The 12,179-nt window shown below is 43.3% G+C and overlaps 1 protein-coding gene across 2 annotated transcripts in view; it reads left to right on the top strand.

Moving 5' to 3' along the window:
- Window positions 1-12,179, top strand: part of UNC79 (unc-79 homolog, NALCN channel complex subunit) — a 230,655-nt gene that overhangs the window by 145,557 nt on the left and 72,919 nt on the right. For both annotated transcript variants that reach the window (XM_062181218.1, XM_062181217.1), the window contains 3 exons: window positions 4,214-4,321; window positions 7,943-8,059; window positions 10,863-10,946. In XM_062181218.1, the coding sequence (XP_062037202.1) occupies window positions 4,214-4,321; window positions 7,943-8,059; window positions 10,863-10,946 (309 nt within the window). The remainder of the gene's footprint in view (window positions 1-4,213; window positions 4,322-7,942; window positions 8,060-10,862; window positions 10,947-12,179) is intronic.

The raw sequence follows: 12,179 nt of genomic DNA, 5'->3' as shown, positions 1-12,179 counted from the left end.
TGGACACTCACTTTCTTGGAGGTCTCATCCTAGTCTTATGGCTTTACAGGTTGTCTGTAGGCTGAGACAACTGTCAGTCAACTATTTCTGGGACAATACTGTGTATCGGAGTGCTCCACATCATACAAGAAGCAGTTGTTTAGGTCAAGAGTCTGATGGTCATCTGGAGATCACCTGCCCTAGGCTGGGCTTGACTGGATGGCAAGGCTTGGCTTCATGTGCAAGTCACCCTCACTCAGGGGCCCTGAAGCCTGGGAATGTTCTCCTCATGCTAATGGTAGAGCTATAAGAGAGCAAGCCCAGGACTTTTCAAGCCTTTGGTCATGTTATGCTTGCACACATTCTGTTAGCCAGAGAAAACCCCATGGCTGAATCTAAGTCAAGAGGAGAAATCTACTCTGCTTGTTTTGCAGAAAGAACTTCAGAGTCACAGGATGACAGGCGTGGATTCAGCAAGAAGTGAAGAATTGAGGCCATGTTTCTCAAATGTTGCAAGGGATGTACCTATACTAAAAATTATCTGTTTATCTGAAATTAAGATTTGACTGGGCATCCTGTATATTGTCTGGCAACCCTAATCTAACTCTGAAACATACCAGTATGTGGTGCCTTCTTTTTACCTCCACCAACATCTTTCACCTGGATTAACTGCTGAAGCCCCCTAACTGGCCTCCCACCTTCTACCCTTTTTGCCTTTACACCCTCACGACATAGCAGCCAGAGCAATCCTTTAAAACATGAACTTTTGGTGTTCCACTGTTTAAAACCCTCCAGTGGTTCCCCATTTCCATCATCATCTAAACCCAAGTTCCTAAAGTGTGCAGAGAGACCTGCATGGCCCCCACCCTCTTTAGCTCTCTGAGTTCACTGGCAATGTTCCATCTGCAATCCTACTTGGCCACTGTGGCTTCTTGTCCTGTCTTGAACACTCCTTACTTAATCCTACCTTAGGACCTTGACTCTGGCTGTCCTGTCACCTGGACATTCTAATATCTGCCTAGCTCACTCCCTCTCTTGTTTTAACTTTTGAACAAGCATTGGGTTCCCAGTGAGGCCTGCTTTGGACTATACTCCACCTTCCCACTCCTACCCAGCCAGCATCTTGGTATCTCTTATTCTCCTCTCTCTTCTACAAAGAATTGACTTTCTGACAGTAATTTAGTTACTTTTATGCATATTGTCTGTCTCTTGCTAATACAATGCAAGCTCCCATGGGCCAGGATTTTTGTCTGGTTTGTTCACTGGTTGTATCCCAAGTGACTAGCAGAGTGCTGATAAGTATCTGATCAATGAATGGAAGGATGATATGACATTTTCTGCTTTATGTTACTATAAAAATTGAATACAAATGTTTTAAGCCAAGCAAATGGCTCTATCCAAATATTTGTCTTAAACCATATACAAATAAAAGGTTTCATAAAATTATTGAGGACTAAGGGAAAAATTTCCTGGATTAAAAAATCTTGATATTCATCTTAGAATAATGATGTTTCTTTAAAGTTAAAGGTAGTGGTAGGTGTTTGGATTTCTGTTTAAGACCTTGCATCCCACGTTTTGGTTCCTAGATTCAGTTTCTGGCTCTTGATTCTGATTGCAGCTTCCTGCTAACGTGGGCTCTGGGAGGCAGCTGTAGTTGGGTTCCTGCCACACACACAGGAGACCTGGATGGAGTTCTCAGCCCCCAGGTTCAACCCCCTCTAGGGTGAACCAATGGATGAGAAGTCTCTCTCTTCCTCTATCTTCCTCTCAAGTAAACTTTCTTAAAAGTTAAAGATATATGATGGCCGGTGCTGTGGCGTAGCAGGTAAAGCTGCCACCTGTGGTGCCAGCATCCCATATGGGCGCCAGTTCGACTCCTGTCTGCTCCATTTCCCATCCAGCTCTCTGCTATGGTCTGGGAAAGCAGTAGAAGATGGCCCAAGCCCTTGGGCTCCTGCACCCACATGGGAGACCTGGAGGAAGCTCCTGGCTCCTGGCTTCGGATCAGCTCAGCTCCGGCCATTGCAGCCATCTGGGGAGTGAACCAGTGGATGGAAGACTCTCTCTCTCTCTCTCTACCTCTCCTCTCTCTGTGTAACTGTGACTTTTAAGTAAAATAAATAAATTTTAAAAAAAGTTAAAGATATATGAAGGATTTTAATAATCATACCAAAACTCTAAAAGTTCTAAATTTGCTTTAAACTTTCTCATTCTACATTGTTGGTGGGGTTCTTATGCCAGAATTGCAGCTCACATAGAATGGAGGTAGATCAGGGAAAGAGAGGTGGTTATGCCTGGTGCTTTGGGCAGAAGGCCTGAGAGAATATGCTCAAATCCTCTTTCTTACAGGCCCTCATATAAGAGCTATTTTACTTTTATTTCTGATAGCTTAGCAAGTTTCATAGCCACCCAATAACAGAACAACATCCTTCATCTGTGTTTTTGTATTATGCATAGGGGTTGCTCTGTGCAAGAAAAAAAATTGGTATTGTGGGGAAGATGAGACTGACACATTATTAAGCTTAAAAATTTGAAGCCACAGGGCTGGTGCTGTAGCACCATGGGTAAAGCTGCTGTCCATAGCACCAGCATTCCATATGGGCACTGGTTTGAGTCCTGGCTGCTCTAGTTCTGATCCAGCTCCCTGCTAATCCACCTGGTAAAGCAGCAGAGGATGGCCCAAGTACTTGGGCTTCTGCACGCATGTGGGAGACCTGGAAAAAAATCTTGGCTCCTGGCTTTGGACAGACCCAGCTCTGGCCATTGCAGCCATTTGGGGAGTAAACCAGCAGATGGAAGATCTCTCTCTGTCTCTCCCTCTCTCACTCTCTCTCTCTGTAACCCTACCTTTTAAATAAATAAATAAATCTTTAAAAAATGTTTGAAGCCATCTAGGATGGGCCTCTCCTAATGGCAGCACAGTGGATTCTTGGTCACCCACAGTCCTAACTGCAAGGCAGCAAGATGCCCAGTGCTTCTGTGAGGTACTGCTAAAGACAGCAAGAAGACTTGCTTAAAACTTTTGCAGTGGCCGGCGCCACGGCTCAGTAGGCTAATCTTCCACCTTGCGGCGCCGGCACACCGGGTTCTAGTCCCAGTCGGGGCACCGATCCTGTCCCGGTTGCCCCTCTTCCAGGCCAGCTCTCTGCTGTGGCCAGGGAGTGAAGTGGAGGATGGCCCAAGTGCTTGGGCCCTGCACCCCATGGGAGACCAGGAGAAGCACCTGGCTCCTGCCATCGGATCAGTGCGGTGCGCCGGCCGCAGCGCGCCTACCGCGGCGGCCATTGGAGGGTGAACCAACGGCAAAAAGGAAGACCTTTCTCTCTCTCTCTCTCTCTCTCTCTCTCACTGTCCACAAAAAAAAAAAAAAAAAAAAAAAAAACAAAAACAAAAACTTTTGCAGTGACAAACCATAAAACTTTTCAGAAAGTTTTAAAAGATAATCAGAAATTACTCAGGACAGCTTGATAGTTCAATATTGCAGATAGATCAATAAGACAATATTATGTGCAGGAAATATCCCACCTTAGGTACAGCAATGGTCAAATGATACAATGTGTTTCTTTGTTTCTTGCTTACCTAATAAAATATAACATCTGAGTTAGTAATGAACATTTACTCTCAGTTCGATACAATCTCTACTCAAATTAATTCTGGTAATCAAAATTGATAGACAAGTAAACAGTTAACACTATTGTGTGAGTAATTTTGGAAAAGGTTAAGGAGAAGGTGCTATGTAGTTATGTAAGAGATTCATTTGATCCAGCGTTTTTGTTTGTATTTTGGGGGGGCGGAATGGGGTCCTGGAAACCTCCTTGGAGGTGGAATTTTCTATGGGAATTGAGATGGAAGTGACGAACAGGAAATCGCTGGACAAAGACAGAGCTAGGTGGAATGAACCTTGAACATCTTGAGGTATTAGATGAAAAAGTTTGGAATGGAAGGTTAAGTGACTTGTTCAAGGGTTTGCACTGTGAACATGCTGAGTTTTAGCTCTGTAATTGTGCCATCTTCAGTCTCCAAGAAGCAGATCCCATATCTGTAAAATGTAGTGTAGAATGAGCCCTCCATGGAACACTGAAGCCTGTGTGTATATAATTCCATTAAAATAATTACTAGGGCCACAATGTACATAAAGATCGAAATGTGCTTTTAAAGGAAAAGACTTGGAAAACAATTCTTGGACTTCCTTTTAATCAGTGTTCTGAATTTTCAATAATACTTCTGTCTGTAGATCCTTCTGCGAAAGGACTTTCAACTTTGGAAATGCCACGAGAATCCTCGTCTGCCCCTACCTTAGAAGCAGGTGTGCCGGAAACAAGTAGCCATTCCTCAGTAACAAGTAAGATTTCCTCCAGCGATCATTTCACCTGCCATTCATTTTGGAGCGTGGTCTGTTTGATTGTTTTCAGTTTTGGCAATTTAGGTATATTTTTCCCTTTTTAAATATTGCACTAGCTTCCTTGGTGATACCATGTTGTGTGCTGTTAAAGAGTCTGAGAGATAGGATGAGCCACTATTTCCATATCTCAACTGTTTAATAAATCAGGATGATCACTGATTTCCAAGAATTTTGATTTGTTTAATAATCACTGAATTTTATCACTCAATGAGATAAAAATTGTTTTTTTACTACCCTAAACATAAAGCATGGAACCAGCCTTAGGACAGGTGGAAAACATTGTCTATGGCAGAATTTACGTGGAAACTTTTACTTCATTCAAATCACCTCCACCGTGAACACCGTTTTATCGAGATTGGCATAAAATAAACACTGACCTCAAACTCGACTTAATCTAGCCCCTCTGGATCAGAAAATAAAAATGGCATAGCCTTTTCCAGAACCAACAGGAACCAAGTACTTTGAAATTCTCTTCTCTTATCTGGGTCCTCGATTTTATCTTCAGAAGTTTGAGTTCCACTGAGAGCTCCTAAGGGTGTCCACCTGGCTCAGCGAATTCAGTTAAGCAACTTTCAGGTGGGAAATGCTTACTAGGGATCAGAGATGCAGAGGCACAACTTCTGTAGACCTTTGTCACGTGGGCTGATTGACTTTGTGTTTCACGTGGAGGCTGCCTGAACAGCTACTTCGTTTTTATTTGACCATCTTTTGAAATGAGCATGATCCTGATAAACGAGACAGAGATCTTAAAGGCTGAACTGGTAGTACGGAACAGCATCATCTTCATCACCCATCCATCCACTCATTTTTTCATGCATCCATTCATTCAGCAACTACTTGTTATGTGTCTGCTGGGTGCCAGGTGCCGTGGTTGGCACTGGGTTCGAAAGTGAATAAAGAAGCCACCCTCTGTTCTTAAGGAGTTTACAAGTGCAGTGCTCATTGTGTTACCATTTGCCATCATATTACCCATCCTGTGCCAGGCACTGTGCTACATGACTCACACACATTGTTACCCACTCCGATCCACATCAGCACTGCATGGCAGATCATGCTGACCCGATCTAGAGACTAGGGAGCTGAGGTTCAGAAAGGCTCTGTGATTCGCCTAGAATCCTGGAATTACAAAGTCATAGATAATAAAAATTTATATTAGGTCTGTTAGATTTTTGAGCTCATGTTCTTCTTTTTCCTAGTACACCTCACTGCCTTAGAATAATTTAAATTCAGTTGTGATCGAGATATCAACATTCCAAGAAATAGTTTCCAAGTGTTCCAAGTGACAGTAATTTGTCCTTTGTGTAGCAAAGAAGAACAGCTAGTTTTGAATCTAATTGTTTGTCTTTTATCACAAAGGGTCTTTTTGAGAATTTGTTAAAATACCCACTTTATTTATTTTTTAAAATTCCCTCCCCCCTTCTAAAGATTTTTTAAATTTATTTTGAAAGTCAGAGTTACAGAGAGAGGGGGAGACAGAGAACTTCCACATGCTGGTTCACTCCCCCAGATGGCTGCAACAGCCAGCCCTAGGCCAGGCTGCAGCCAGGAGCCAGGAGCTTCTTCTGGGCCCAAACACGTGGGCCATCTTCCGCTGCTTTTCCAGCCCCTTAGCAGGGAGCTGGATTGGAAGTGGAGCAGCCAGGACAGGGACCGACACTCATATGAGATGCTGGCTTCGCAGGTGGTGGCTTTACCTGCTATGCCATAATGCCAGCTCCTAAAATGCCCATTTTTAAGGCCACATAATAAAATCATGAAAGTATGTTTTCTCTAAATTTGCATGTCATTTTAAAAAAAAGACAATGAGGTCTAGTTAGAATTCCAAGTAGAGTATAATGTGAGATAGGATGATAAAGTCAGTACAACTTTGGTGCTAGTTAAATTTATTATAAAATAAGTGTATCACAATCCCAGAGACTGAATCTAGGCCTTTTGGATTTGGCTTAGCACATCACTGGGTTTCTGCCTTTCCTCTCCTCACCATGTATTTTGCTGCTCTTGGAGGAATAATGTCAGGTTCCTTAACTACTGAGTTAAGCATGAAGGACTTTACCCCCCAAGGAATTCTGTATTTAGAAACAACTGAGAATTGGAGAAAGCATGCAACACGAAGGGTTTTCATTCCTTCTTAAGAATCTGGTAATTCTTAGATTTGTGAAATCTTTTGGAATATTTCGGCTTTTGAATTTTCCTTGAAATTGCACTTTTCCAGTGAGTCATGAAACTGTAAATTTTATCAGCCAACAACAAAAACCAGAGATTAATTTAAGTAGCTATTTCCATTAATTCAATAAATATGAACTCCAAGACACAAATATTCTCATCACATTCTTCTCTTTTGATAAGTTTATCAGTTGATTATTTTGTAGCTAAACATGCCATGACTACCATTAGTCAAAACAGCATGCTAATTACATTAAAAATAATGTTATAATTGATTTCATGCCATACCAAGTTGCTGCCTTGGTATCATGATTGCAGAACCTGTGCGTAACATCTATGACTTTCCAGGGACCAGACGATCATCCTGGTTCCTACCATCCTCTTCTATATCATGTAGTTCATAGCTTTGCTGTTTGAAATTACATTGGAAGGGAGGGTATAGCCACAGACATCAAATATCCAGGTGTCTGGGGCGATGTAGGAAAGCTGCATTGGCAATGGTCTGTCTCTGGCCCTGGGTGGATTGGTAGGGCTGGTGAGACTGCTCTGGATGGGGCAAGAAGAGAAGAGGAGGCTCCTGGCTTAAATGTTCTTCATTGTTTTCTGGTTTGGAAATGCTTCTAACTTGACATTTTGCTGGTGGGATATTTGTCAATGCTTCACTGCAGGATAAAAAACTTTTACCACCATTTTCTGAACCAAAGATATTTACTAGACCATACTTATGGAATGTTGTTTGCTTCACGCTTTTCAAACGTTGACAGAGGTTCACACGGAGATTGGAGGCAGCATTGACTTTGAAATTGACATACTTTGGTTTTAGGACCACCTCCATGGCTGTGTGGTTCTGAGTAACATAATTTCATTTGATTCAAATCCTCGCTCTAAAACTTGGGATTTGTATGTGTTATTCTGTTCTAAAATCAGTGTATACACACACATACACAGCATACACACAGGCTTACATACATGGGGATCTCATGGGGATGACATGAAGACTGAAACTATGACTGCAAAAGCTCCGTTAAAGAAAGTGAAGCTATAAATTCCAAGTAGTAAGTATTCTGTGTCTTCAGTCCTTTTTGGAACATAGCAGAGTGTACAAGAGAAAAAAAATAAAGAAAAGAGACAAGAATCATCTTTCATTCCATTGTAACTGGAATAAACAGTTACAGGCTGCACATCAGTGCTAACGGCTCTGTCAGTGTCATTGCTGAGTGAAGACAGGCACCCAGAGCAGCAGAGTGCCTGAGTTTATCACTTGGATGACATCATGTCCTTTGCCAAAATTGCGAGTAGCTAATGAAGGTTCCATTGTGGTTCTGTGTGGTGTGTAGACCTTTGTGTGCCGTGGGGACTGATGCCCCTAGTAATCATCTCCTAATTTCCTCCATATAGCTCAGTATAGGCAGATGAAAAGGGGATCCCTGGGAGTTCTGACAATGAGCCAGTTAATGAAGCGACAGCTGGAGCATCAGTCTAGCGCCCCCCATAACATCAGCAACTGGGACACTGGTGGGTCGAGCTTCTTCTTCTTGTTTTACCTCTCAGATTAGCTAATGTCACTTTGTCTGTGTCCACTCTGCTCCCTTGTTAAAAAATAGATTTTTCTCTCATGTTCTTTGGTCAAATAGCTTTTTAAAAAAACACCTAAAGTGATTAATAAGTCTATTTACACTTTCTGGGTGTTCTGGAATGACATGTTCTTCCATCTAAGCTAGTCCCACTCTTTCTTTTATTTTATTTTATTTCTTTCTTTCTTTTTTTTTTGTGTGTGTATGTGTAACACTTGGATTCCATATACTAGGTTATTGATCTGGGGAGGAGGGAGTGAAGCTATAATTTCATGACGCAAATTAAAAAATAAATGAAAGCCTCAGATTTTTAATATTCTCTATTTTATAAGCTATCAAGTGCCAAAAAGTCAAGGAATATTTATAGTACTAACAATAGAAATAACACATCCCAGCTGGGTGACATGGTGACCTGCTGGTAGGTTTGGGGATAGGAGTTGTGTGCTTCAGTCAGCAGGGCCACCAACTTGCAAGCACACACCCTCATGCCCGTGAGACAGGACTGCACCTGACCTAGGCTTTAAAGTCGGAACTGACTGCCATGATGTGTCTGTTCGAAACACGAGCACTTCATTTCCTCAGCTTCCTTCCCACAGTCTGCACACACACCACCCTCTGAAGCCAGTGGCACTGTTGCGATCCTCTTTGAAGTGCCTGCTCTTCCTTTGTTTAAAAAAAAATTTAAATGGGTTATTTGAGTTTTGAGACCACATATGTGACATGCATGCACTATAGAAGTGCAAGGGTTCATACCGTGATGTGCTTTGAGAGCCAGTACTGGGACTCCTGTAGTGTCCTGGTTAGTACTTTCTGGCTACACAAATATGAGATTATTTCAATATTCTTCCTTATGACTAGGAATTTCAATGTCTACAAAACCCCAAATCTTGAAACTGCTATTTTTCAAAACAATAATATTGATATACATGACATCTTATCTGCCCTTGTTATTCTTCAAAAAGTAGAGAAGGCTTATCTAGATAAATCCTACAACACCAGACAAAACCCCACGTTTAACAGGGAGTTTCAACTCTCCTCAACTTAAAAAAATTTTTTTGACAGGCAGAGTTAGACAGTGAGAGAGACAGAGAGAAAGGTCTTCCTTCCGTTGGTTTACCCCCAAATGGCTGGCGCGCTGCGCCGATTCGAAGCTAAGAGAGAGGTGCCTCCTCCTGGTCTCCCATGCAGGTGCAGGGCCCAAGCACTTGGGCCATCCTCCACTGCACTCCTGGGCCACAGCAGAGAGCTGGACTGGGAGAGAAGCAACCAGGACAGAACTGGCGCCCCAACCTCGACTAGAACCCGGAGTGCCGGCACCACAGGCGGAGGATTAGCCCAGTGAGCCGCGGCACCGGCCAAGTCTCCTCAACTTTATACAGCTCTTAATATTTTCAAAGGCTTAGTGTTTTTCCTTTATGTTATTGGCATGTGTTGGTAAACAATGAATAGTCAAAAGTCCACAGGCAAGGAAGAGAAGGAGACGAGATCATGTTGCTGGTCTTGGGAAGTTCTGTTCATACTAGAGGCCCGTGTTTCTCTCCTTACTACGAAGCAGCAGCATGAGGAAGCAAGGCTGGCTTTTGCTTGATTAGGTTTGTGCCGATGAAATGCCCAGCTTCCCTTAGGTGGACCTGGAGGCTCTGACGATTACTGTAACTTGCTGCTGTTTCCTGTAGCAGTAGCTCTGCCTAAGTTAAACAGTTTAGATTCTGATCACAGGTATAACCTAGTTTGACCAATTCAGTGGAGTTATGATTTTTCAATCCAAATTTTTATCTAAACAAATCTTCCTGATGCCAAATAACCCATTTAACTGAAATTTTTCACTCTTCAGCCAGACTGCAACCTTGTTCACATCACTGTGTTTTCTCATTTACTATTTACCATTTACGTGCTGTCCGAATTTCTGTCTGCTGAGTTCTCCATCCCCAAGTCCTGCAGTCACCACATCCTGTTAGAGCTTCATCTCAGCCTTCTTGTTTTGAGTAGTGCAGATGAAAAATGCCTCCCAAGTCGGAGTCCAGGGGAGAGCCCGTGACGTGTAGTATGGAGTCAGGTGGCATGTCACGTTAAACCACACATGCTGGCTTGGTGACTTACTGTCCCCACAAGAACAATCTGGTCATGTAGGTACAGACACTGGGAATGCAGCCTAGACGCTGGGCTGAGAGCTGCTCCCATCCAGAATGCTTCCATCTCTCCATTGTGTGCGTTTGGTGATCCATCTCATGAAGGAATGTTCCTGAAGCATCCTCCTCCACTTCTATCCTTGCCTGCTTATCCCTGCCCCCACCCCTCCATCAAAGGCCTGACATTTCCTTCTACCAGTTCTTCATGTGTTCTGTGTGACCTTTCTGGCCCCAAATTGTCACTTATGCATTGATTGATTTGCATAAAATATTTATTTCATGGCCATGACATTAGCCTTTCATTTCATATCAGGAGATGTGAGATTTGAGCTTTGCAGGGTGGTGAGGTGAGGGAGGAGGTACGGACTAACTTGGAATGGTTTTAGATGCCCCCTGTTTCTAGTTGCATTTCATATAACTGAATGGCAGGTTTGTAGTGAAACTCCAGGCAGGCCTACTATAAGATCCAGAATGCATCCCTTCAGTGTTAGTCAGTAACAGTAAGAATATCCCAAAAAAGGCCCCCAAGAGATAATTGGGTCTATTTCATGTGTGTGTTGTGGATTGCACTAAAACTGACCACACTGAAGACTGAAATGCTCTGTTTGTCCACAGAACAGATACAGCCCGGGAAACGCCAGTGTAATGTGCCAATGTGCCTGAACCCTGACCTGGAGGGACAGCCGCTGAGAGTGAGAGGTCAGTGGCGTCACAGTCTCGGACCGAAGACGCTGAGAGAGGCTGTGTGGGCCCCGCTGTCCAGCAGGTGCTGAGACCTCCTGTGTGGCAGCTCGGTGCAGAGGCTCCAGCCTTTGCCCACACACCTTCAGGGACTGGGAACTTGTGGCATCTCATCTTTGAGAACTCTTCCATATAGTGACTTTCTAATCCTTGGGCCACACAACGCAAGTCTAGTCTGTCACATATATTATGTTTTGGATGTTAGAAAATAGGTATTTATTGCTGTCTTTTCTAAGCTGGACCTCCATGGGTTCTCTAGTGTTCTTCCTAATACGGATCCGTTTTCCCTATCATCCTTTACCTACTCTTCTGTGCATGGTCCTTCATCTCTGTAGTTCTCCGAGAATGTTCAGATCATGGGTGAACAGGTTCTTTTCCACTATCTACAGTGTATGCTGAAACCACACACTTGACTTTATGCTGCTCATGGGAACATGCTGAGCGTCATCAGCATATTTTCCTAATTCATCCCATGAATATGAAATACAATAGCAGTTTATCATGACTTTTGTTCTTCTACTAATTCAGAAGACAGGTTAAGCTATCAGTGCTAAGACAACACCAACAAAGAATTACAAGTCATCGCTTACGTAGTCTCTTAAGTAAGGCACACCTGCTTTTCTAGACCTCCTCTCTTCTGGTTCCCCCAAGGCAGGAGTTGTTTCTGTCTGACGTTTGCTCAGACTTTGGGAATGAGTAGCAGGTTCAACCATCGTGTCAGATGCTGTGACTCTTTTCATCTGTTGGGCCGGGGGAAGCTTTTATGAGTAGAAGCCAAGGTGGTCACACAAATCTTTGGTACTTGTTCATGGTCTAGTGACTTAGTAGCTGACAAAGTGGAATGCAGGAATGGTCTAGTGACTTAGTAGCTGACAAAGTGGAATGCAGGAATGGCGACAAAGCTGAAAAGCCGGTCTCCTTCACGTAAATGGAGGAGTCCGTTGGAGCAGCTGGGATCGACTGCGTACCTGCAGAGGTGCTTTGAGACCAAGAAACCACCTCATAGTTTCTCCTATCTCCAAGTTTCCCAAGAGGATTTTTAACAAAATCTCCTGCTTTGAAATTGGGCTTTGGAGGTGATCCCCTCTTTGTTCGGGTTTCTGAGGTCCCTCTGTTTCTGCTTCGAGTTCTGGGCGTTTGCAAGGACAACGAGGAGTGGTGGCTTTGGCAGTGTTGGCAGCAGTTCGGAGA

Source organism: Lepus europaeus, chromosome 22 (assembly GCF_033115175.1).
Source record: "Lepus europaeus isolate LE1 chromosome 22, mLepTim1.pri, whole genome shotgun sequence".
NCBI classification, from domain to species: Eukaryota; Metazoa; Chordata; class Mammalia; order Lagomorpha; family Leporidae; genus Lepus; species Lepus europaeus.
The sequence above is the reverse complement of the archived record's forward strand: the minus strand, read 5'-3'. Positions and strand labels throughout refer to the sequence as shown.